This window comes from Ilyonectria robusta, assembly GCF_021365365.1.
Source record: "Ilyonectria robusta strain PMI_751 chromosome Unknown BGZ61scaffold_24, whole genome shotgun sequence".
Lineage (NCBI taxonomy): Eukaryota > Fungi > Ascomycota > Sordariomycetes > Hypocreales > Nectriaceae > Ilyonectria > Ilyonectria robusta.
In genome coordinates, this window is record NW_025764458.1 from 275,593 (window position 1) to 300,015 (window position 24,423).

At 54.9% G+C, this 24,423-nt stretch overlaps 7 protein-coding genes across 7 annotated transcripts; 3 read left to right on the forward strand and 4 right to left on the reverse strand.

The window, feature by feature from the left end:
• The first annotated feature begins 35 nt into the window (after window positions 1-35).
• Window positions 36-1,165, forward strand: BGZ61DRAFT_460178 (ribosomal protein S11-domain-containing protein). The gene is made up of 4 exons (XM_046246998.1): window positions 36-296; window positions 366-438; window positions 517-677; window positions 734-1,165. Exons 1-4 carry the CDS (start codon window positions 230-232, stop codon window positions 883-885), a joined length of 453 nt encoding a protein of 150 aa, XP_046098614.1. The 5' UTR covers window positions 36-229; the 3' UTR covers window positions 886-1,165.
• A 105-nt stretch (window positions 1,166-1,270) lies between these two features.
• On the reverse strand, window positions 1,271-4,744 carry BGZ61DRAFT_364028 (SNF2 family N-terminal domain-containing protein; the record flags this gene model as incomplete). The annotated part of the gene is made up of 1 exon (XM_046241482.1): window positions 1,271-4,744. The coding sequence occupies one exon, from the start codon at window positions 4,742-4,744 to the stop codon at window positions 1,271-1,273; it is 3,474 nt and encodes a 1,157-aa protein (XP_046098615.1).
• A 1,005-nt stretch (window positions 4,745-5,749) lies between these two features.
• On the forward strand, window positions 5,750-7,039 carry BGZ61DRAFT_363715 (ketopantoate reductase PanE/ApbA C terminal-domain-containing protein; the record flags this gene model as incomplete). Its single annotated transcript, XM_046241455.1, has 1 exon — window positions 5,750-7,039. One exon carries the CDS (start codon window positions 5,750-5,752, stop codon window positions 7,037-7,039), a length of 1,290 nt encoding a protein of 429 aa, XP_046098616.1.
• A 159-nt stretch (window positions 7,040-7,198) lies between these two features.
• On the forward strand, window positions 7,199-8,069 carry BGZ61DRAFT_112169 (uncharacterized protein). Its single transcript, XM_046236939.1, has 2 exons — window positions 7,199-7,293; window positions 7,366-8,069. Exon 2 carries the CDS (start codon window positions 7,430-7,432, stop codon window positions 8,003-8,005), a length of 576 nt encoding a protein of 191 aa, XP_046098617.1. The 5' UTR covers window positions 7,199-7,293; window positions 7,366-7,429; the 3' UTR covers window positions 8,006-8,069.
• A 2,308-nt stretch (window positions 8,070-10,377) lies between these two features.
• BGZ61DRAFT_363988 (uncharacterized protein) lies at window positions 10,378-11,698 on the reverse strand (the record flags this gene model as incomplete). The annotated part of the gene is made up of 2 exons (XM_046241478.1): window positions 10,378-10,593; window positions 10,736-11,698. Coding segments are annotated over 2 exons (1,179 nt in total), but the record flags the coding sequence as incomplete, so codon positions are not given.
• A 3,707-nt stretch (window positions 11,699-15,405) lies between these two features.
• BGZ61DRAFT_557224 (uncharacterized protein) lies at window positions 15,406-16,124 on the reverse strand (the record flags this gene model as incomplete). The annotated part of the gene is made up of 2 exons (XM_046255678.1): window positions 15,406-15,654; window positions 15,825-16,124. 2 exons carry the CDS (start codon window positions 16,122-16,124, stop codon window positions 15,472-15,474), a joined length of 483 nt encoding a protein of 160 aa, XP_046098619.1. The 3' UTR covers window positions 15,406-15,471.
• A 358-nt stretch (window positions 16,125-16,482) lies between these two features.
• On the reverse strand, window positions 16,483-24,401 carry BGZ61DRAFT_460184 (NUC071 domain-containing protein). Its single transcript, XM_046246999.1, has 3 exons — window positions 19,555-24,401; window positions 19,531-19,533; window positions 16,483-19,445 (listed from the first exon to the last, which is right to left on the reverse strand). Exons 1-3 carry the CDS (start codon window positions 24,179-24,181, stop codon window positions 16,969-16,971), a joined length of 7,107 nt encoding a protein of 2,368 aa, XP_046098620.1. The 5' UTR covers window positions 24,182-24,401; the 3' UTR covers window positions 16,483-16,968.
• Window positions 24,402-24,423: the final 22 nt, after the last annotated feature.

Consider the following 24,423-nt stretch of genomic DNA (forward strand, 5'->3'; position numbering starts at 1 on the left):
AAGCTTGGGGGAATTGGATGGACCCGCCCGCGTAAAAAAAAACTTTTGGCTACCTAGGGCAGGGCTTTGCGGGTCTCGCACCAAAATTTGCTGAAACATTCTGCCGCACCCCACCGCTCTACAGCCCACCTCCTCCGCCACCAAACCGGCGGCATCGCGGAAATCCATTTTGGTGAACCTCATTCTCAACCGCCAATTGACTCAGTAACCCGAAGTCGCCAAATTCAAAATGCCCCCCAAGAAGGTCGTCCGTGCTCCCCAGGAGAACATCTCCCTGGGCCCCTCCGTCCGCGATGGTATGCGCAACCCCGAATTCCAGGTTTTGCGAGCGAAATGGCAAAGTGACTGACTTTTGTTTTGCACAGGCGAGCTCGTCTTCGGCGTTGCCCGTATCTTCGCCTCCTTCAACGACACCTTCGTCCACGTCACCGATCTCAGGTTCGTCAACCCGTGAATAAGGAACAGCTGGTCTGCTCAAAGATTTGGTGGTTCCTGGGCTAACTTGGGTGATTCCAGTGGCCGTGAGACCATCTGCCGTGTTACCGGTGGAATGAAGGTCAAGGCCGATCGCGACGAGTCCTCCCCGTACGCCGCCATGTTGGCTGCCCAGGACGTCGCTGCCCGCTGCAAGGAGCTTGGCATCAACGCCCTCCACATCAAGATCCGTGCCACTGGTGGTATGTTCTACCCCTCAACTTGTTCAACCTCCAACTTGACTCTAACTCGCAACTAGGTAACGGTACCAAGACCCCCGGCCCTGGTGCCCAGTCTGCTCTCCGTGCTCTTGCCCGTGCTGGCATGAAGATCGGCCGCATTGAGGACGTTACCCCTACCCCCTCCGACTCTACCCGCAGAAAGGGTGGTCGCCGTGGTCGTCGTCTCTAAGCTACTCGCTTATTGGGTGGCCTGGCATGGACAGGAGTTTCGCTATCTGGTTTCTATGTGGCGTTGAGAATCACGAGGAGAACGGCCATTGCGCCTGGTCTCCAGTCTCCCTGTTTTACCTGGTCTTATAATGACTTAGGAAGCAGTGGACAGTCATGAATTCGCCCGAAGAAGGCCCATGAATCATCCTCCTTGTCAAATCATTTCTCCTCTGTGAGAGCCTACTCGTGATACCGCTTAGATGTAGATCGCGAAAAAATGAGTATATGATGACCAATACTTGATCTTCCCCGTCTTGCTACCGACCTATATGTTCCGCTTTAATGTGAGGGTATCCGAACTCCATGCTCCTGTTGCGTCAATGCCGATGCCACATCGCACCACTCTATTTAATTCCTGGTTTCAGCGTCCAAATCCCCCTACCAGTTCCGCCTGTCTTGGACAACACAGCAACTTTATCCAGAGCAGTCTTGAACTCGTCACTTTGCTTCTTTCCTGGGCAATACGGGTTGAAGTGGTCTACGAGCATCTTGCTGGGCACACGTCCTCCATGTCGGTTTATAAACGTCTTGATCATGGCAATGAAATCCTTTGCCTTCAAGTTCCTGTCCGAGCCTGGCGTGCCAGAACGAGAGCTGCTCGCACTGCCGCCATCAAGACCTTGACGGTCAGCAAGATTGCTCATGATTCCTGCGGAACTGGGTCCTCCGCGACGTCGGTTGGCTCCAGGGCGGCCTGCTTGTCCCACTTCGCCCGTCCAGGTAACAGTGCCAATGGGAACTCGCCGGGCCTCGACAGCCGCCTGGCGGAGGTGTGCTGCTGCTTGACGAGCGACTTGGTTGGCTTCATGTCGAAGAACGCTGACATCTGCCTTGGCCTTCTGTGGGCCATTGACAATTTGCTCGTGATCATAGGCGCTGTTGACAGACTTGGCGAAGATGCCCTCTAGCATGCGCCTCTCGTCGTGGACGGATTTATCCTCTGTGTATTCCTCCATTGCAGCAACCAAGTCCATTTTTTGAAGCTCCTTTCCTTCACTGTCTTCTGTGTTGCGTCCCACGCTACCAATGAGCTTTGGAGCCTGTGTCTCTCCCCCTTCCGTTGTGTTGTTGCCCAAGTCGACCTCTGCGCCTTTGAACACCTCGCTTCTTTGAGCCCCTGCCTCTCCAGTTGAGTTGAAACTGAAAAGATCGTAAAGGTCTGAGAGGTCGTAGGAGCTCCGCTGCTTCGGGTCTTTCAAGACTTTGTTCGTCATGAACTGCTTGAAAATCTGACGGTGATAAATCTTTTCTTCAATAGTCCCCTCTGTCATGAGGCGGTAGATTTTGACCGGTCTCTTCTGCCCCAGTCGCCAAGCTCTTTCTCTTGCCTGAAGATCAGTTGACGGGTTCCAATCAGGGTCAAAGATGATGATTCGATCCGCTCCAGTAAGGTTAGTTCCCAGGCCACCTGTCCGGGTAGTCATGAGAAAGACATGAATGTCAGGGTCTTCGTTGAACCTGTCAATCATGGTCTGTCGTTGGTCCACTGGAGTCTCACCGTCCATTCGGAGATGAGAGATGCCACATTCCCTGATGCACTTCTGGATGATGTTGAGCATCTGCTTGCCTTGAGAAAACAGGAGGGCCTTGTGACCGTTGGGAATCATGACCTTTTGCAAAAGATCCTTGGTAAGTTGCAGCTTGGCCGAAAGCTTTGGGCTACCAAAGTCGTATCCAGCTTTCTGACCAAGACTTTTGTCCAGTAGATCGGGGTGGTTACAGATCTTGCGGAGGATGTCAATTCCGTAGAGTGATTGCCGTCTCCGATTCAGAATGGCCGAAACCTCGTCCGACTTGATGAACGTCTCGTAGGCTCCACGTTGCCCGTCAGTGAGCTTACAGAAGAGCACTTGTTCGGTCTTTTCGGGAAGGTCGGCGGCAACATCGACCTTCAAACGCTGGAGCAAGTACTCGCTGATAGTCTCTTTCAATGCTTCTGCGCACTTTTCTGCCGTCATGACTTGTAGATTGGAGGCATTGGCGTAACCACCTTGTCGGATAGGAATCTCAAACTGTGACCTGAAGTTGACCAGTGTTCCCAGTCGCATAGGGTAGATAAAGTCGAACAGGGACCAGAGCTCAGTAAGGTTGTTCTGAACCGGAGTTCCAGAGAGAATGACGCGATTTGGGGTGTTTAGTTCCTTGCAGGTGACCGTAATCTCTGCATTGGGATTTCGGATCTTGTGTCCCTCATCTAGCACGGCGTAATCCCACTGAACGGGTAGCAACTCTTCGGCATATGTTTGAAGGCCAGTGTACGTCGTGACTAGGACATGTCCGTTCTTCACAGCGCCATTGACGATCCTCCTCGCCGCTTTCCCTGACTTGCTTGCGATCGGCCGATAATGGTCCAGGTCGTAGTCATCCTCGAATTTCGGATTCATCATCCCACTGCCAGAAGCATGCAAAATTGAGACACGAAGGGGAGGCCACCAGCGATGAAACTCGCTCACCCATTGTCGCAGGAGGGTCGCAGGGGCAACCACGACGACTGGGCGCTTCAGCTTCTTGCTGTAATGAAGGGCAGCAATGAATGCAATCAGTTGCACGGTTTTTCCCAGGCCCATCTCATCACCGACAATGCCTCCGACACTTTGCTTGTGCAGCTCAGCAAGCCACTGGACGCCAGTTTTCTGGTACCCAAAAAGGGACGGATGAATATCGCCAGGCAACTTGAGACCGTCGCCAAATTCATGATCGGGGAAATCCGGTGCAGGCTTAAACCATTCGTCCTCTTCTTGGTCGCTGTCCTCGGCCTCGACAGATGAGTCGGTATTCTGTCGACGAGCCCGTCTCGCACGACTTCTTCGGGTCACCCAGTCGTTCAATCTTCTCTTGAAATGGGCTTCATTCCCATCATCGATCTTGCTGAGATCAATCGTCTCTTCATCTTCGGCCTTGGCCTTGGCCTTCGTCTTACGGCGTTCGTCTCGAATGAAATCATCCTCCGTTCCTTGCTGCCAGACATCATGGTCTGAACCAGATGAGCCCTCAGGTTCAGGTTCGAAATCTGCAGACGGGCTACGGTCTGCTTGAACACGCCGTTTTTTCCTTGGTCGGAGAGAAAATTCGCTCTGGACAGCAACAGGCTCTGGCTCCGACTCAGTAGCCTCATCGGCGAAGCCGGGTCGTCGAAGCAGTTGGTGAGATGTAGGGCCTTGGTCGTTGCCACCTAGTTGTTCCGCAGCAGCTGCCTCCTCAGCATCCAGAATGGCATCTGCAAGTTGCCCCTCGATACCCGCTGGTCGTGGGCCTCCAACCTTGGCAAAGGGCGTAATTTTTCCGGTTCGAATAAGATATTCACGATGACCCTCGCCAGGGAGTCTCTTAGACTTGGCCTGCGCGGCATCCTCGACAGGATTCTCCTGATGACGCCTATTTATGCGCGCTTGGAAGTCCGAGATGTCGTTACTAACTTGTTGGATCTCAACTTCCAACTTGGCGATTTCTTTCTGGACATTCCGAGACTGGTACGGGTTTCCGGCAACCTTCTCGAGCCGCTTCTCCTCCTTGTCCAACTGAAGTTGAAGCCGATGCCTGGTCGCCTGCAATTTCTCGATCCGGTTCTGATCCTTCTTGTCCTCGGCCTCCATCAGCGCAGCATTGGCCTGGATGGTGATGTCCCGTTCAAGGTCATTTTGGTCTCTGACCGTCCCGGTCAGATTTCTTAACGCGTCTTCTTCATCCATGCCTTCCATATCAGGAACGGCCTCGTTGTCGTTCTGAGATGATCCCTCTTGCGCCGCGGCAACCATTCTGCCGAGCAATACGGCGCGGCTTTCTGCCTTGTCCTCTGGGGGTGCGTCTTCTGAAGTCATGGCAAAGGTCTGAAGAAATGACTTGATTGGTGTAGCCGGGGAAATGTCATGAACTGATGACCCTTCACAAGTCGAACAGACGGACAGGAACAGGGTAGACAGGTTTCCCAAAAATGTAGGTACTGGCCGGTAGATCACGGACCGTATATAGTAATGGCCTCCAGCAGAATGGGGTTTAAAAATGAGCAGGAAAAAACGAGATGGTCTTGGTTCCGTGAGCGTGAACTCAACCGCGAGAAGGGAGCGTTAACGGGAGGCTTTGACGAGGCGCTGTCGCTTCCCCTTTCTCTCGAGACACGAATCAACGGCTCGATACCCTTAACGTGTGGATAAAGGGCATTATAAACACAGCCTCTGCCCCGGGAAATGCCTGTGATGGATGCGCAAAGATGATGCTGAGGTTCTGCTCGTCTCAAGATGACGCACGGGAAGTGAGAGAGTCTAGTATCACAGGGCGCAGAGGCGCAGAGGCACGTGCTCTGATTGGTGTGCGCAGGGATTTTCTAGGCACCCGAGGGAGCGGCGGCGCCACAGGTTCTTCACTGAACGCCCCACTGTGGTGGCCAGTGTCAATTCCACAGCCACACTCGATATCGCCTGGATCAACCTCGCTTCAACCTCAGTCGACAACGCATCAGGGACGACTCTGTCAAGTATTGGCGCTTCATCCGCGCTCTCTTCTGCATGTCACGTCATTGGTTCAACTCTCACTCAGCTTTCCACTGGTCTAACCCCATACTTCAATCATCCCGCTTGAAGCTACTGCGTAGTTCCTCAACCAGTCCCTCAGCCAGTCCCCCAACTCCTGGTCATATCATGACTATATCCAAAACATTCTCCTGAGAACTGCATCCCCGCGCCAAAAGGTGGGGTTACAAGAACACGAAACCCTTTTAATCGGCCACGCCAATTATGAGATCAGCTCTTTTAATCATCAACCGTACCCGGATGCTCCGTCCCACAGCCGCCCGCTTCAGATCCTCGATTCCATTTGCATCGACAAGAATGTACGCACAACAGCCTCAGTGGCTCAAATCCGTCTTTGAGGAGAGTGGTCCTCCACCAAAACTATTTGCTTGGAGTCCTTCAAACGTTGGTCTCCAGAGCGACCGTCCGGCCATTTCCACCAACGACCTGGATCGTCGTATCTTTGTCCTTGGAGTCGGGAATCTGGGCCGACTTTTTGCATCCTGCCTAGCTCAGGCCCCTGAATCCCCGCCGGTCACTCTCGTGGTCCATCGCAAGGAGCTTTTGACGGAATGGGATGCTGGCCAGGGCATTGAGATCTTGCGTTCTGGTGTCCTCGAGAAGAACAAGAACTTCGACATCGAGTGGTGGACGGACGCCCAACCAGACCACGGTCCTGTGCGTGAGGTTTCAGATGGTATGAAGCTGGTGAACCTCATTATAACTACCAAGGCCACTGCGGCACTACCGCAGGTTGATCGGCTCCGAGGATATCTCAACCAAAACAGCACCGTCGTGTTTGTCCAGAACGGCATGTCCAAACTCTGGCCGCCTCATGGACCTGCCTATGCCTCCCATCGGTACACAGCTGGCGAGGCCCCCAACTTCCTTGCCTGCGTCACGACACATGGTGTCACCTCCCAAGGCCCATTCAAAAGCCTTCACGCCTCACAGGCGGATGTTGCCATCGGGTCGGTCCTCCCAAACCAAGCTTCGAGTGAGGTGGCCAACTATTTGGTGAGGCAGATTCTCGAGGCACCCCATCTTGACGGAAAGTCGGTTTCGCGGGCCGAGTTTTGGATACTTCAACTCGAGAAGTTGGTTGTAAACGCCGTCATCAATCCGTTGACGGCCGTCCTGGGATGCAAAAACGGTGCTCTGTTCACGGAATCAGATGGAGTTCTTGCGGGTGTAATTGACCAACTCTTGTTCGAGGCCAGCCAAGTTCTTCAACTTCTCGTCAGCCATGAAAGCAGCGCAGACATCATCAGAGATACTCCCGCAGCCCAAGATACCGCAACGTCCCTCGACGTATCTCCACAGAGTCTGCATGACAGATTCTCGCAGCCGCGCCTGAAAGAGATGGTGTACCGGGTGGGCCATAAAGTCCGAGAAAACACCAGCTCCATGCTGCAAGACTTCCGCACCGGCCGATCAACCGAGATCCGGGACTTCAACGGCTGGCTAGTCGAGACTGCAGCTTTCCTTGATCCAAGCTTGGATCTCGCGGGCCATGGGACGCTGGTCGACCTTGTTGAAGCGGGCAGGACCCTGCGTGTCGATCAACTCGGAAGTCATTTCGACAAGTGCGGTGCACCGTTGTCCTGATGCGGACCGCGAGCAGGGCCTTATTTCGCCGAGACCAGAAGTTCTTCTGGGCATCGCCATGCATGGATCACCCCGTCACCCCTCCCCCGAGGTAATCTGGCTTTCCTGAACCGAGGCCGGGCCAAGGTTCCGGAACTCACACGACTAGCAACACCAGCCTCGCCCGACCAAGTACAGAGGGCTCTGTCCGCATCAGGGATTCTCCTCCACACCCCAGAATTTAACCTATATCATACCCCCAAGGATTATTTGCCGTAAGTGGCGTGTTTTGTTTTCTTTGTCGATATGGGCCAGGATTACCAGCGGTATTAACACTCCAGATATAGGTCCATAAAACGGCAATTATCACGGCGCTAGCCCCCCTTCCCAGGCCTCTACCAACCAAGTGGCATGTTTGTTTCGGTCATGTACTGGCCCTTACCCGTGAGGGATAGGCAGTGGCGTCCTTGTTCCCAAGCCAGCGTCGTATTGCAGCAGCAACTAAGCCCAGGCTCTCGCCGGGTCGTCAAGGCTGCTCCATCCAGGAATCAACCCGATGCTACCCCAAGCCACCAACCGTTATGGCCCCCGGTGGAATCCTCGTTAGTGTTACAAAGACATGACGAAGCAGCATTCTCCTGGCCGGGCTCCGTCGAGGTTGCAGCGGAAACATTCTGGGGTGTCGCAACACAGATCAAGGCCCGGACAGATCGGGGCCATGGGGCACGAGGTACGAGATGCGGCCACGAGAGCGAGGCCAGGCCTTCGCTTAGCAAATGCGGCTCGGAGATTTCACAGAACATGTTTTTGGGAATGCCGTTTCCGGGCCTAGCATGTTTCCCAAACGGCCCTGTCAAGTGTCAACTCCAAAACCCCCGTACTTTGGGATGTGCTCCCGAGACCGGTTCAGGAGACAGGGTCAGTCAAACAACCGCCCGCAACGGCACATTGTCGACAGATGTCCCGCCAGCAGGGACCAGGGCGTGACGAGAACCCCCTCAAAGGAGCCCCCATCTGAGCATCGAGCGGCCTAGTCGGGACAACCGCCTTCGTCCTCCCATCGTGCGCTTCCATCGCGTGCGCTTAACCGCCGCCAGCGGTGCCGTTTCAGCCATTTAGTCCCTCACCGCATCCACGTCACCATGAAACACTGAGACACAGAAGCACACGGCTGGCCGGCGAATCGCCTTCTTTCCATTCCTTCCGGCTGCTCTAGATGCTGTCTCCCTGCTGTCTCCCTGCCGCCTTGGCGCCCAACGCAACGGCTGCCGACGGTTGCGAAGTGTGACGAGAGCGCTGCTTCTGCTTCTGCTGCTGCTTCTGCTGCTACGTGAAGGGGGATACTGGGCCCGTGGGGCCGCCTCTTCGTCCCAACCCAGACCGGCCGATGAGTGCTCCGACCCGCCCCCCCGTGCTCCTTGGGGCGCCATGTACTGCCTACTGGAGGATAATGCCATCGTGACATGCTCGTGAGGTTGCGGTTGTGGCTGGTGCGCTCTCCCACCATACCATCCCAGCACCCCCTCGGCTCCGTCTGGCCGTCGACGTTCCATAGCGAGGACGCACTTGGGCAACCGAGACCAGGCGAGATCTGCCCAACCCGGGTGGCTTGCCCGCGCCGAGGGGCCTAGCGATCCGGGCCCCGATAGGATGTGACAGCTCTCCGGTCAAGCCTCATGATGCTCCACGGCCACCCTCACCGGAACTTTGCTTTGGTACAGGCCCCAGTAGTAGCACACCACTACCGGTCAGTCACCATGGCCAGACCTACGGCTTGCTACGTGGCAAGGGGCCCGCCCGCTGGCCCTATATTATCGCCCGTCTATGACACCTATATCCCACGGCGTATGGCCATCGCGTGCCGGGCAGGGGGTGTCGAACGCGTCGAGAGAGGCTGGGACGCGACACACTTTTCGCCGTCAGCAAAGATGACATGTGTGGAAGGATTCCTCGATGCTTTTTGGGGGCCCAATATTCTCAGGGGCCCGTCAGAATGTGCGGGTTTTCAAAAAGGAGGATTTCAAATACACCATGAGGCAGAGTGGCGACGGCATCGTAGGAGTAGCATGGTATGATTTTCATTAACTATCAAACAAAGAGAGCCCTAATAGGCACCCCCACAAGTATCGTGTTCCCCATAATCTAGCGCTTCCTTCTGTCCAGGTCCATCCGTCATGGTATCCCTAGAAACGCCGGCCATTGCTCGCGCATCACACGCATCACGCACATCGCGCACACCCCCCTTTCCAGCCTCCTCTTCTCCTCTCCCTTCTCCTCTCCCTTCTCTTCCTCGTCCTCCTGCTCAGGCTGGCCTCTTCCCCACCGCCTCCCTCGCCCAGAATCCCGAAAAGTGCAAAGTCGTTCACCAATCTGCCACATCACCCCTAACCAGAAGTACGCCCACCGCCCGCCGAGTCATCCCCAGGCATTATGGCCCGCGTCATCCCTGGTCTCTCACCTCCCAAGGGCCAGAAACCAAAAGGTGGCACCAGCAACGATCAAAAACAAAATGAAACACAACTTCCCGGTTTTGCCACCCCGGTCCATCGACGGGGGTTCCATTAAGTGCATGCATTTGTCTCCTCCCAAGCTATCCCCAGTCTATAGATTTTCGTAACGCAAAGAACAAAGGAGATCGTGGACGTGTGTAGTCGATGAAAATAACAGGGGCTGTTTTTTGAAAGATGGAAAAAAAGAAGACAGAAAATGGAGGAGCAATCCGTCAGGCTCTAAAATTGAGGAGTACAAGAGAAGAAAAAGAGCGTAGGGAGGTCAGAATCAACAACGAAGGATAACGATGCCGACCTGCAAATAGAGTAGTCGAAGAAGATGGTACAGAATAGGAAATCAAATCGTTTCAACGGGGCAGCGGTTTTCTAGATCCGTGTCATCCGCATACCCCGGGTGTCGTGCATTTTCAGAAGGGGGGGGTGTATTATAGGTTGGTAATGGCGATGTGGTCTCGTTTGCGCTCGAGCGCTAGCAACGTTGCCTTGGAATGCGAGGGATAAGGGGAAATTGTTGAATCCGAGGCGAGAGGCCTTGAAAAGGAAACATCGTCAACCTCCATGATTCGAGAATGGAGCCGGTTGCGGATCCCCGTGTTTGGTGGTAATGGTATTGGACCTGGGGCCGTGAACAAACATTGCCACGTCGGACTGACTTCGTTTTTGGGCTACCTCCAGCATTCGTCACCTTCCGTGGAGAGAACGCACCGTCTGCTAGCAGGCTCCAGGCATCCAAGGAGCGATTCCATGTCGTTTGTGCTATAGGAGTCTTGCTAAGGCGAGCTCCCAGCCAAGCCAGTATTGAGGTGTCAGCGCCAACACTCTCCGTGGGTCCCGTCGTTGGCCTCTCCATCACTGTAGTTGTTGCGGGTAAACCACATCCCCAGATTCAGCCGCCGAGACAGCAACAGGGGACATTGATTGTGACATAGTCGTAAGATCCCCACTGGCCATTTGGTCAGCCCGGTCCCGGCACGCTGCGGGAGTGAAGCCGGTGCCGACTTTGTTGGCCACGATCCGCCACTTTTCGTTTTCGTAGTCTTGGAGGGCGTTGCGGAGTTTCTGGTCCTACAGCGTCAATGTTAGTACGCGAGCGCTTGTCTGGTTTGATTATCTCTGCGGCTAGGGGAAGCAACTCAACCGAGCTGAGGCCAGCCAAGGCAGTGAAGGAAGACAGGAGTGTAGAAGGAGAAAAGGGAGTTTGACTTACCGTCTCTTCAGTCCAGTGCGTAGTCTTCGCCTTTAACTTGGTGCAGTATCGCACCTGCAGTGTCCCTGAAGACCGTCCCGGGAAGAAATCCGCTATTTGCTTCCAAGTCAAGTTCTTGTGCTCCTTTAGATCGATTAGGAGCTGGTCATCCTCCGGGGTGAACTTCAGCTTGGGCCCTCGCGGCCGAGGCGCTGGAGAGGGCATCCCAGCCTGGCCCACCACGCTCGGTGCGCCTCCGCCTCCGTCATCACGGCGCATCATCTTTGACGGTGGTCCTGACTCGGGAAGATGATGGTGATGGTGCGTGGGCGCCGACTGGGGTTGGTTCACGGCAGCCGCAGCGGCTTGGGCGTAGGCGGCTCCCAGAGGAGTGTGCTGCATGCTCTGTAGATCCGCGTGGTCCAAGTCAGACAGTCCCGCGACGGAGAGGTCGAGGTCGCTTGGGCGTGGCCGCTTGGAGCCGGCCCCGGGATGCCGCGAGTGCGTTGGTTGAGTCGGGGTCGACATGGCCTGGTACAGCGGCGCCACCACCTGTCCCGGAGCCCCAAAGTGCGCCGGTCCCATCCGGTGATGGCCCAGCTGCGACGGGTCCATCACCATCTGAGGCTGCGTATGCTGGTGGTGCTGGGCCATGGCCGGGTGCGGCTGGGCGTGCGGGTTGCCTTGGTGCGGATCTGCAGCTTCATGAAGACCCGCGGCCGGTGCTCCCGAGTGATGGATCGAGCCTCGGTGTTGCTGATGACGGGAGCGTTGATGGGCGGACGAGTCATATGCGTGCTGATGCTGGCCCTGCTCGCCCGAATGCGACTCCTGGCCAGAGTAGTCCACATTGTAGTCCCCTACTCGATAAGTGCCCGCCAGCGTGCCTCCGAAACATGGGTTCCGCCAGAGCGAACCGCTCTGAACGGTCGCCGGACTCTGGATGGAAAGAATTTGGTTAGAGGGAGCCCTTTCGGGCTGCGTTGTGGAGGGAAGGGACTGGTTTTGCTGCGAGAAAGACGTTGCGGGGTCGCGGGCGCCGCCTAGGCGTCTCGTCTTTGTGGTTGTTCGTCAAGCTATAAGTTAACTCCGTTATTAGCTGCCGAGAAGCCGGGCACATGTGTCGTATGTATCGTCCGAGTCGGGATGATTGGTACGGCCCAGAAGCTTTCCCGCTTCCGTCGCTGGATGAGACTGTAGTGGCTCGTGGTGGAGGGTTGTGTGGTGGGGGAAGTCCTGGCTCGAGTTGGGGATATCGTCGTCGTTATGGGGGAGTCGAAACGAGTGTGTTTGACGCGCGTGTGATCCAAACCAGGGGGGCAAGGCTGAACAATCAAGGGAAAAGGGTGATTATATGGGTGCTGTGAGTCGAGGAAAGTCGAGGAAACAATTATGGTAAAAGGAGCGAGGCGTAATGACGGAGCTATCTTTGAATGAGTCCCGCCACTTCGTAGGGCAGATGTCGGAAAGGCTCCCCCCTCAAGATCTCTCTAGTTCCCGGCCAGGGTCCGTATTTAAGACATATGTGCTAGGAACCTAACCGGGCCAGCCAGGGTAAGGGACGCATTACATCGTCTGATGATCGAGGGCCAAAGCAGGGTCACAGAGAGTGTGGATCTACTGCTGCCACTCTTTCATGCTGCAGGCTAAAGGCCATCAAGATTCGCCTTTCCCTGCGAGAGGGTACCCCGTCTCGTGCTAGGCTGCGGAGACTGGCTGCCAACCTTGGCCAGGGAGGGGGGGGTAGTCAATTAGAGCGTATTATGCCATGGCTCCTGGGGGTGTTGTATATAGAAACAAGCGCCACCCCTCCCCTGATGCCAGCCGGCACCCACAAGGGCCATAATGCCCTAGAAGGGTGGGAGAGCAGCTCGCTCAATGCACGGTTGTTCTGTCAAGACGGCAATTTGCTGCTGTTGAATCCCTGCGTACCCAGCAATTGAGGAGGTGACTGTCTCGAAGCAGACATGGAAGCTCGCAGAATGTCACCGCCTATTGGAGGAGCCGGCGAGGATGAAACGCGCCTCGCCCGAGCGTTGCTTGGCCAGGCTGGACTGAGCTGGCAGTGAACAACGGGCAGCAGCATGACAACGGACAGCACGCATCCCGCAGCTTTTCTGGGTCAAAGGAAGGCCGTCAGGACCAGACGCCGGGTTAATTGCGTGGCAGGCAGACTGAGAAAAAATTGTTCCGGTGCTTGCAGGACTGCAGGACAGGGAATGGGCCACCAAAGTCGATGGGGGACAGGGGTGGTATAATGCAACAGGGTCTGCTATATTAGATTGATGCACCCAGGAATCACGGACGCCGACTGAACTAGATCGTGACCAAATGTATCTCCACCAGCCAGGAACTGCCACTCGACAAGTCTGGCCCATAAACAAGGAAATACCATGGCTAGTGGCGAGGACGACAAGAACCGGGGATCCGGCGCGGATCCAGATTGGTAAAGGGGGCACGCACGTCATGATGGCACTCTGCATCTGGATCGACAGCTCAGCCAACTGTGGCTTGGGCAACGAATGTCCCCCACCAAGGGCGAATTGAGGCGGATGACGCGCCCACAGGGACCAGACTTTGAGGTCGGGACAGGGCCCGGACGGAGATGGGAACGATAGAGGGCACAAACCGACCTTCCGGAACCGAGCCAAAGGAGATCAGGGGGCTGAGGATTGCGGAAGCCACTGCTGTGGAAGAGGGACACCGAGATGAGGACGCTGACACTCGGCTTGGCGGAAGCCGTGGGGTGAGGTTGAGCTGGGCTGTCGACGACGGCCGTTGAGCAGCACATACACATGCGGCTGGGTAGTTACGCGATGCGGCGATGCGCGCCCCCAGAAAGAAACGCCCGGACGGGACCAAGATCTTGGGCCCATGAACGCCATGGACCCTATGGACGCCCTAGATGACTTCCAGCGGCTGGTCGGCCGATCAGCTGCCAATCCAGTGCCGTGGCGGTTAGAATCAGCAGGACACGGGCCACTGAAGGCTGATCAACGGCTGGCGCTTGGGAGGCAGCCCTAGGCGCGTTCGGGGACTCCAAAATTGCACACATCAATGCTTAATGCCCCTTAAGGCGTCCCCCCGCGGATATGCAGCACGCGTCGCCAGGGCACCAGTCAGCTGTCAGGCAGGAGCACGCATTCGAGGAGGTCGACCCGGGAGAGAAGGATATGACCGCCCAGGGGAGATGCGCATGAGGGAGCCGAGGGTGTCACGGAGCCTCGCGTCCCCGAGCCGACCCAGAAAACGAAGACGCCATCAGCCACATCACAGTGCCGTCTCAGGGACCTGGTCTGCATCATGGCATATTGGCATCGAGGGGGATCCGATTCCAGGGCCCCGGCACAGGAGTCGGGATGAGCTTCTAGAAGCCCCTTCTAGCGTGTCCAGGGCGCGTCCAGGGCATGCCCAGCTAGCGTAAGGACCCTAGCTTTGGGGTGGAGAGGACGAGGGGGAGGAGAATAGATGTCATTGCGATTGGGAGAGAGGGTGAACGGACGGTCGGTCGTCTTGCAAGATTCGGGCAGGTTGAGCGATGACAGGTGGGTCGAGAGCTGGCATGCGTGACGTTGCTGCTGATAAATGGAATGAGTGTTTGGTGAGAGTGGAAAAGGAGGAAAATGAGAAACGGCCGGGGATGATAACGACGGGATGCAGTGGGAAAGTGGGCAAGCGGGCAGGTGGCAGGGAAGGAAGGGGGGGTGATGATGGGAGGAGGCTCAACTCAATGGAAGCCGGGAAGGAAGGCGTGATGGAGCTAAAGGAAGAAGAAGAAAGCCGGAAGGCGCCTACAATACGAGAAACAAGACATGAGAAAGTGGATTCTAGCACCCAACCAACTCAACGACATACGCCAAACCAACAGCAAACCACCAACCAACACCATCGCCAACGAATGAAGACGGACGCAATCCAAGACTCACTTCTCACCTTCCCCTCTCCCCTCCGCTCTCTCCCCTCTCCATCGCCCGCCCATCGACCTTCAGCTCGCACCACGCGTACATGATGGAGGCAGTTGATACGCCGCCGGCCCGAAGATTCCGGCGAACTTAAATCGCCTGGCATCCATCTTCAGCTGGCCGCATGAGGGCCGCATCCACCTTTGCCCGTTGGTGCTGCTTATCCGCAGCGCCATTGCGTTGCAGCCGCGTCCGCATCGCATCGCCTTGCATCGCATCGCATCGCATTTGCAATCCACCGCGGACTAGTCCACCGAGACGCCACGACCACGCCGCACGTCCGCGGCGCGGCCCAGTGCAGATGCAAATCTCATTCATCCGAAGCCTAATTGATGATGGGGATTACTAGTACTAGTGGCACACAGGCACTTTGGTATTCGCACAGGGGTGCAAGTTGATTTAATCAATTTTATTTAAGCCTCAGTTGAATCGACGTAGGTAGTTAGGCGATGGGCGCAGTCAAAGAGGCGTTCTTAGGCTGATAAGGCCTACGTGGGTTAGTTTATTTAATAAAATAAATAAAATAAGAATAAGAATTATGATGACGATGAATTGTACGAATCAACCGGATTGACTTTACTAGAATGCTATATTATATGTGTTATTGGGAACTATCTTTGGACTCGTGGTGCTCTACTCTTGTCATCCAGGAACCGACTGCCCAGTTGTGGCCACGAACCAAACCCACATCCACCAACTCGATATCCCCCCCCTTCCAAAGTATGGGGCATGATCGGCATCGTACCGAGCTCAACCAACAGCGGGATGGATCAAGGGCGTGGGATCGCCCATCCCCTAAACGGGCGCCCGCCCAACGGTCAACGGGACACTCGTACCACCGCTTGCGCAGGTACGGATGCCGGGCTGACCAGAGCGCAGCACACTATCGATTAGGGTGCGGGCCCCCTTGCGCCTTGAGCCTTGTCGCCCGCCCGGCAGGGTAGATACGAATAGCAACAAAAGAGCGGAGGGTAGTACCTAGCAGTAAAGTAGTAGGGTAGTAAGGTAGTAGGGTAGTAGGGTACGTAGCGGATCGACGTCAGCAGCAAGGAGACCACGGTCTATACGAACCTCGGGGGTCCAACAATGGGGAACGATGACGGAATCGATGACACCTCAGTCCGTTCGCCACTACACACACTACACACCTTCGCTGGGCCACACTCAACGACACTCGACAACACCATCACGAACGCCTTCAAATCTACAGCTCCGAATTCCTCGGTCGAGCTCCTTCTCAATGCAGCCTGCGTGCCCCCGGCTGGCCCCGGCTGCCCCGTGAGCTCCGGCTCCGGACCCGCCGTCTCGACGCGTCGGTGCTCTTTTGGCCGTCGTCCGCATGCGTGCGGATGCATGAACGCATAAACAGCAATTTCAGTCCCCCACAAGACCAGCTCACGGCGCGGTTCCACGCCCACGCCCTCGGTGAAGCCGCGGCCCGGCAGCATCCCAGCTCTCTCTCCATTCTCTCTTCCCAGCTGTCCAAATTATCCCGGCTTTTCCAGCTAGTATTCCAATTATCCTAGCTCTCCCAGCTTTACATTCTCCCCCCTCCTCATCCCGTCCCAGCAAGTCGGTCGGGAGCCTCGCCCTTGACTTGGGTCACCCATGCACTCTTTGTCCCTTTCCCTTGTCCATTTCCCATTCCCTTTCCGGCCTCCCCTTCTTCCAAGCTTCTTTTCGGCTTCTTCCCGCCCATCACTCAATTAATCGCTACCGAATCTGGAAGCCCACCCGCCCACTAATCCCAACGTCATCATCGATAATTAACACAAATTTCGGTCTCGTGATTGATCATTTTGGACCTCAATTGTTCGGTAAATGCCTTTTTTTTTCTTCCTATCTTTACAATATCGACCCGTATACCATGTATCCCACGTAGGTAGCTTAATCAATTACAACAGTTGGCTCCCAGCTTCTACAACAAATGGAAGAACGCCTCCCCCCCGCATAAACCACGCGCACACCTCCGACGCTTCGCTTGCGGGTGCTGACCCCTCCGACAAGCCAAGCCTCAACCACACCCCTGTGCGGCCCAGTCAAAACATGTCGCATCTCGTCGCATCCCGTCCCGCCGTCAGCCCAGATCAGATTGCCGCAGCTTCACGTCTTAGTCTGATCCGTCGTTTCTTCTCCTCCTGTCTGTGCTTTTCGCATGATGCTCATCCATCCATGTCCTCCTTCGTATCGCGCCCGCCGTATCCGATGTCCGGTCCAATGTCCCTTGCCGGTGCCATCCTCCATCATGCTCATGCCCATCTCTTGCCCGATGCGTCTGTTTCCGAAAGACGTTTAGGCAAAATTGTCCGATCGATCCACCCAAATGTCTTCCAGCTCAGCGAAGCTGTGGAAGTGGACCGGTCGGTGCTGGTCGCTGTAAAAGGGGAGCGGTGTGTCCAGCTTGACGGGTACCGATTTCTTCTCCATGCCGGCGAAGGCGGTTCCCATGAAACTGTAGTTCCACTTGCCATCAGCCGGGACCAGGAAGAAACCCCTGAATCTGAGGCTCAGCAGAAGTTTGCGCTTCTCGCCCATCGTCGTCGTAAACCCCTGCGGCTGGTCGCTTTGCGTGTCCTTGTTTTCGGCTCCCCACTTGTAGCCCGCAGGCGTGAGGCCCCAGGCGGACAGTGACACGCTACCGGGAGTGAACGAGACGGACAGAGTCGCCGTGTTGGTCTTGTCCCACTCAGAGTGTGAATCCAGAAGCTTTGAGTGCTCCGTGACGTCCATGGCCGACATGTACGGCAGCTCATTGCCAGACATGGTGTGGATCACACCAAGGGGTTCCATGCCCTCGAGGTACTCGCTCTGCGGAAGCTGTTGCTGAAGCTGCACGTTGCGCAGACCACCGATCTGTGGGGCCATGACGATACACTTAATCTCCTTGATTTGGTCGTTGTCAGGCGCCGAAGAGCCATACAGGTAACCAGCCACTTGCACCCTCAGATCCGCAATGGTGATGAAGCGCTTGAGGATGTTGTTGGGCATGACATAGGTAATGTCGTCGACGTCGTTGTCGACAGACGAGACATAGATATTCTTGGCCCTGGTCCGCAAGTTTGATGTGGCAATGGCACGTGTCCGCCATTCCGTCTTGGACGCAAACGTCTGTTGTTCAAACTGCGAGGTCGTAGTCACGATAATCTCCTCACCGTGCACATTCTGAGTCTTGGTGGTCACGGCAGTCAATTGCTGTTGCTCTTGCTGCTGCTTCTCGATCTCGGCGGCCTGCTGTCGCTGCATGGACGGTGCTGAGATCTCCATACCCAAGATGATGTCTCGTACTTCACTGCTCGTCAGACTAGACACGTTGACGTTATTCTTCTTTCCGTAGTCATTCAGGATGAGATCTCGGAGCTGCGTTTCAACCTTGATCCACTCCTCGTCGGACAGCGAAGGCCAGATGTGATGGTCGTGGGTGATGACAGTCTTGTCGGGTCGGAGGATCAACTTGGTCTTGTCGGGGTTGACATGCAAAGCACGGAGGATCAGTACGAGACGAGAGAAGGCAGTGTAGGATGAGATGCTCTTGAGCCACTCATCATACAGGTTGAAGAGCACCATCTGAGGCTCAGTAGCACGCAGAATCATGTCTCCTAGCTTCTCGACCTTCATAGCAGCCTGGAAAGGAAGCTGCAACTCGGAGGCACGAATGGAGATGTTGGGGAAATCCAGCAAATGGACCTCAAGAGGATCCAAAAGACCCTTTCGAGTAACGATAAGCTGCTTCGGCTGCTCTTCAACGGGAAGTGAACGAATCAGGGCGGCAACTTCTTCGGCAGTCTTCCACTTGGCCAACTGGCCAAGACGCTTCTGTCCGGCCCAGACGCTAGTGTGGATGATCTTCAAAAAGAGCTGACCAGTACGAGGGTTGAAAATAAAGATGGCACCGTTGATGGGCTTGGTCGTCAAGTTACCCTCGAACGTCTTGTGAATGGTGACACGGTAGACGTTGGTGTCATCGATGAACAGCTGAGTCTGGTTGCTGAAAAGTTCAGAGTAGTTCTGGGAGTTCAGGAACTCTTGGTTGCTCTCTGAAGCGTAGAGCTGCAGACCCTTGCGGATACGCTCACGCAGAACGTACAGAGCCGGGTTGGCCTTCATGACCTTGGCCATGGCCTGCTGAACCAGCACCTTCAAGCCAGGGAAGTACATGCCGTAGGCAGAGTAAAGGTTGTACGCAAGATCGATTCCAATCATGAGACCGGTAGCAGAGGGATAGATACTGGCGCTGTCGGTAGTGTAATCAAGGTACTTGGCACGAGTGTATCGCTCAATGTCGTGAGAGTCGTAGTCACCATATCGGAGCTGCACGTCGACCCAGAATTTGTTGGTGGTGGTGGGTTCAATGACGTCCTTGGTATCGTAGAGGAGCGACGGTCGGGTGACGTTCCACTTATGACTAGCAAAGAGCAGGATATCGGCACAGGAGCTGTTCATCTTGTAAGACTTTCGCGGGTGGATGGTTTCCTTTTGGACAGTCTCGATGCCAAGTGACTCCAGTTCCTGGTCGAAAACCTGGCAAAGATCCATCACAACAGACTCGTGAATCTTTTGCCACAAATGCGCTCGGAAGATCTGGATGAGCGAAATTTTGAGAGTAGGAATCTTTCCGTGCAAGAAAATTCCCGTAAGATCCAGTTGAACCTGGAAACCCACGTATACGTTGGCTCGGTTTATGGTTGGTGACCACCACAGAGTGAACCGACGATTCGGGATTTGATTCAAACCGGACCTCTGCGCATTCGTAAGCTTCTTGAATTTCATCGCTAAAAATAAGTTAGCTCAATAACCATCGACCGGAGGAGTAGAATAGACCGACCCTCTAAAAATAAGTTAGCTCAATGACCATCGACTGGAGGAGTAGAATAGACCGACCTTCAAACCCGCTAGCTTTTTCCCAAAACAAGCCCTCCCAAGATGGAAAACCGGTTGCTTTAAAGAGCGTGTGCTCAAGAATTGTCTCCACGCCACCGAGGGCCTGAATAACATCGGTTCGGTAAGCGTTCAGGTTCCACAATTTTCCGTCATGGCGCTGACTAGTCCACCAAAAAGGGTTACTCTTCATCAGCTGGTAAATTTTAAACTCAGCTCGGGCCCGGAATCCTTTGTCGAAACTTAGGGTGCTTCGATCCTTTTGGAACAGGGTGTTGATACGGGGTAAACCGCGATCCCAACTGTCCTCAAGATCCTCGAGGGTCAAACGACGGTTCTGCTGATTAGCCTCAAGACGCTTCTGCGAGTACTCTGTCCAGACTCGCTGAGAGTCAATAAACTCTGCCTCCCAGGGGATGATATAACGGAAGATATTGGGGATCAAAGTCTCCTCGTCATGAGTCATACCAGCACGGTAGTGAGTGACGCCAGTGTCGGTTTGCTTCGACCAGCGCTTGTCACTGGCAGGGATCAAGATGTGAGAGCCAGAAATCATACCAAGGCCACCGAGCTCCTTCGGGGTGTAGAAGACAGCAGGGGGGAAACGCGAAGGCATTTTGGAGTTCAGTCCAATTTTCACTCGGGTCTGAATCTTCGTCTCGCACTTGACGATCGTGTCAAGCAGGTCAACGGTAGACACAGCAGCTTCTCGGTAGTACGTGAAGAGGGCGATCAAAGCGGTGTTCCACTTATTGGCGATCTTAGTGAAGGTGGTGGAGCCTGAAGACATAAGGATTTGTCGAATTCGGTTGTTAAACTTCTGAATATCCTCCTCAGTAACTTGCAGGAAGGCGTGTGCTGTTCGCTCCTTGGTAGTGTTGTCGACGAGTGACCAGACGCTGTCCTTGACTGGGAACTCCTCGTTCTGGTTTCGACTCTTGGGCAAGATGCGGACCTCAAAGCCAGCCATCGAGAACAGCAGGTTGGGGTTGTCACGGCTGTATACACTGGCGAAGCTGTCATCCCAATCAATTGTAGTGACTGATCGGGGAAGGCGGTTCTTGATGTCCCAGAAGACGGCTCGGCCCAGGTTAACATCGTGTCGCATCAAGCGCATGCGAGAATCTCTGGGCCAGCACTTCTTGCTCTTGTAGCCAATGACGTTCTCGAAGTTAGGATCCGGTTGCTCCGTGAGGAAGCGTTGAATGAGATCTCTCGACTCTTCAGCGGTAAATCGAAGGAAGATCCAAATCTTGTCAATGTATCGAGTGTACAGACGAATCGGGTGTCTAGTCTCCGTTTCGCGGTCGCGGAACTGCAAGAAATCGTTGGGGCTTTGGGGAGGTCCAGCAATCTCGCTGGCTCGCTGGGGACCAAGGAGCAAAAGATCCAGGACAAGGCCGTAGTACTGAAACACGAATGCCGAGAACTGGAGACCTCGGATCATACCATAACTGTTGACATGGTTCATATCCTTGTAGGTGAGTTGAACGTTGTTCTTGGCAGTGATATAATCAGCCAAGTTGTGATCCATGATCAACCGGAGGAGAGAGTTGAGTAGGGTGAGCTCCATCTTCTCGTAGACCTTGGAGAGCTCGGTCTGAATCATGACGTTGCACTCTCCGTTCTCTGACTCCCACACACCACCCAAGTTGTTAATGCCCTGGGCCCACTTGTACACCAACAATGGGGGAACCTCGGAATCGGATGGCTTGATCCATGCGGGGAAGAGATGTCGCTGGTCAGCCTGATACCAGAGGTACTGGTCCAAGTAAGCATCGCTGATCTTCTCGATGGGCTCGATGTCGTAAACGGGGTTGATGGTGCTGTAGTTGTCGTTCATGTCGATGTTGACCTCCTTGAAAGCTCGCTGGGTGAGCAAAAAGCGCTTGATTCGCTCGAGAGTAGTTCCGGGACTATCATATGCCTGCTCAATCAAGGCCAACTCTTCTCGCTGGCTCTGGTTGAGACGGCCCTTAACTGAGTAGGCCTCTCTGAGTCGCTCCAGAGCAAGGATCAGGATCTTGGTGTCGTGCTTGTATGACACACTGGGGAAAGGAATGGGAGAAAACTTGCGCGACTCCAGCCAGTGAACAGTGGTGGTGTAGATGGCAACAGCCTCCTCAGATGAGACATAAGGACCATCCTTCATGTGGTTGTGCTGTCGTTCCTGCTCAGCCTTCAACCAAAGTCGGGTCAAACGGCCAACATTCTTCTTCGCCACGGTCTTATCGACCGTAGCTCCTCGGCGAATACGCTCACGGTTGTAGTGAGCGACAGAGACCCACCAATCAGCCTTGGACTTGACGTATCGAAGGATGATATTCTCGATAGGTGCCGGCAGGCCAGGAACCTTCCAGGGGATATTACTCTTCCAGCATCTCCATGCCTCGGAAAGATGCTGGAGAACGGTGTTGACCTTGTTTTGCTTGATACCCTCGGGCATCATGTCCATCAAGTCAGCCATGACGGACGCGCGGAGTTCCAGATCGAAGTGGGACTCCACACGCTGCTTGGTAACAGTCTTTGCAACGCCCTTGCTGTGTCGACCCTCAAATTGACGGGACAGAAGGTTTCCCAACCATCTCTCAAGGAGGGGAATGATACCTCGCATGAAGAATAGCCACACTCTCCACGCAGGGGCCCAGAAACCACAACCGGGTCCCTTTCCAACAGGCCCAGAGTTAAATCGGTAGTAGATGAGATGCTTGAGATCTTTGCATGTTCGGATCTGGTGCATCAACTTGTACTTGTATCGGTACATACCGGTGAGCTGACCGACGTGGTTGAAGGCATACAGGATACCATCAGCAAGCTGGAAAGCATCAATGTTGCCCAGTCTATATTGAACTTGAGCATCAACAATCAGCTTCGTCAACCTCAAGATTTCACGCATCAGATGGAACGCATTTCCGAATCGAGACTTCTTTCGCTCCTTGGTGGTAAGGGTCTTAACGGGCTTCAAGTTGAAGTTGTAATCAAGATGAAGGTACGTAAGGTTCTTGCGATGGATCAGGAGGTTCAGCATGTTGAAACCCTGTCGACACACTTGCAGACCAGCCTCCACCCAGTCAATGGTAGTTTGCTGGAAGAACTTGGTTTGCTTCAAAGACTTCAGCAGGTTCTGCTTGTTCTGGGCTTTGGGCGTCTTCTTGTGGAGCTCATTGAGAACGTAGTTCTTCAGCAACTTTTGGTATGAAACTCGGACCTTGACTGGGGGTCGATCAGAAGGAGCATGCTCCAGATACCACTGCTTAACCAGAGGAACATCCTGAGCTCGAACCATTTGTCCTGATCGTCGATCGAAGGGGAATGGAGCCCACCACAGCTCAACTGCTGAAGATGTGAGCTCGTTCTCCAGCTCCTCCTCGTCGAGGAATGGTTGGACACCCGCGGGAAGCTCAAAAGCATCCTCCTCGGGCTCCTCATTATTTCCAGGGCCGAACAATTCATCCTCGTGTGACACCTCGACGTTCTTGGATGCAACCGTTCGCGACGAGATAGGGTTGATACGGCGGTCAAAGTGGAAGGTTGGGAGATCGGGGTCATCGGCTCGGTTGAAGACAACCTGAGGGTGTGAGTGCCACGACTGGTGCACGCTTCTCGGTAGGGAGTTGTAGAGGTATGGGAATGCGACCCGGAATTCCGTTCGGATCGGGTTTCGGAAGATGATGCGGTCGATCGCATTGAACTCGCCAAAGTCCTCGTCGTTAGGGTCAATATCCTTGTACAGAGGCTCGAATCGGGGGCCACCAGGCAGGGCCACGTTGAGCGCCTTGGCTGACAATAAACTCTTGAGTTCGAAGAGATAGAAGTAGTTCTTATCCACAACATCGGAGACGAGAGGTCGACTGAGACGGAAGAGCGTAGCCATCTGGGGCAAGGTGAGGTTCCAAGACTTGTAGCTGGGTCCATTGATGTGGGGGGTGTCCATCAAAGGTCGGTGGTCATAGAACCACTCGTATACGGCCTCGTCGTCATCTTCGTCCAGCTCCATCTGAATGGGCTCAAGGGGCTCCACGTCCTCAATGTTCTCGGACCACGACAGTGGAGGTTCTTCGTCGTCAAAGGGTGGGAATCGCATGCGCTTGAACAACCTTCGATCAGCCTTCTCCTTTCGCATGAACGTCCACATCATTGCCCACTGTGCAAAGAATACTGGTTCGATGACTCGAGGAATTTCGTTGACCAGGGTCAGGCAGCCGTTCACGTGGTAGAGGACCTTCACTTCGCGTGCGGATTCCCACGGCATGGGCATGTTCTCGAGAAGCTTCAAGACCGCATGGGGCATGAACTTGAGGGCTCCCAGGTAGCTTCGCTTGTCGTTTGTGTACTTCTTCTGCGACACATCACCAATGTCCTTGACGATCTTTCGCAGATGCTCAGGTGGCATATCCGCCTTTTGCGACTGAACGAAGCCTCCCTTGCGCTTCTCGCCGAAGCGGTTGCGCTGGGTCCGAAGCCATTCCTTCTTCTTCTGTGCGAACTTTGCGATCTGGGGGTCGGTCGGGGGGCGATAGCCTGGAGGAGGAGGCGCAGGCGTCGATGGGGGTGGCGGCAGCGAGGACGAAGGAGGTGGAGGAGGGGGAGGACCCCAGCCCGGAGGAGGCGGCGGAGGGGGCTGCGACATGATGGCTTCGCGATGCGCTCAAATGTCGATGATCGTGGAGCTGCCTGTCGAAGGCTTCACGCCGTCGCGCCTGTTTCGACGCGCTTCCACTTCTGACTCCTTTTGTATAGGGTCAGGGCGGGAGATAGGTGTTTGTCGCGGGATTCCGGTGATGAAATAGAAGCCGGTCGCGCGGAATTTTGCGCAGCGACGACCAAGGCGAGATTTGATGCAAAGCTCTTGATTGAGAGTCGCCCCCGTCA

What these genes read in the sequence shown, in the direction of transcription:
- BGZ61DRAFT_460178 (XM_046246998.1), top strand. Translation starts at nt 230, where the DNA reads ATGCCCCCCAAGAAGGTCGTCCGTGCTCCCCAGGAGAACATCTCCCTG. An exon ending in GTCCACGTCACCGATCTCAG is followed by an intron (nt 439 to 516) that starts GTTCGTCAACCC and finishes GGGTGATTCCAG; the next exon opens with TGGCCGTGAGACCATCTGCC. An exon ending in CAAGATCCGTGCCACTGGTG is followed by an intron (nt 678 to 733) that starts GTATGTTCTACC and finishes ACTCGCAACTAG; the next exon opens with GTAACGGTACCAAGACCCCC.
- BGZ61DRAFT_112169 (XM_046236939.1), top strand. Translation starts at nt 7,430, where the DNA reads ATGTTTGTTTCGGTCATGTACTGGCCCTTACCCGTGAGGGATAGGCAG.
- BGZ61DRAFT_460184 (XM_046246999.1), bottom strand. Translation starts at nt 24,181, where the DNA reads ATGTCGCAGCCCCCTCCGCCGCCTCCTCCGGGCTGGGGTCCTCCCCCT.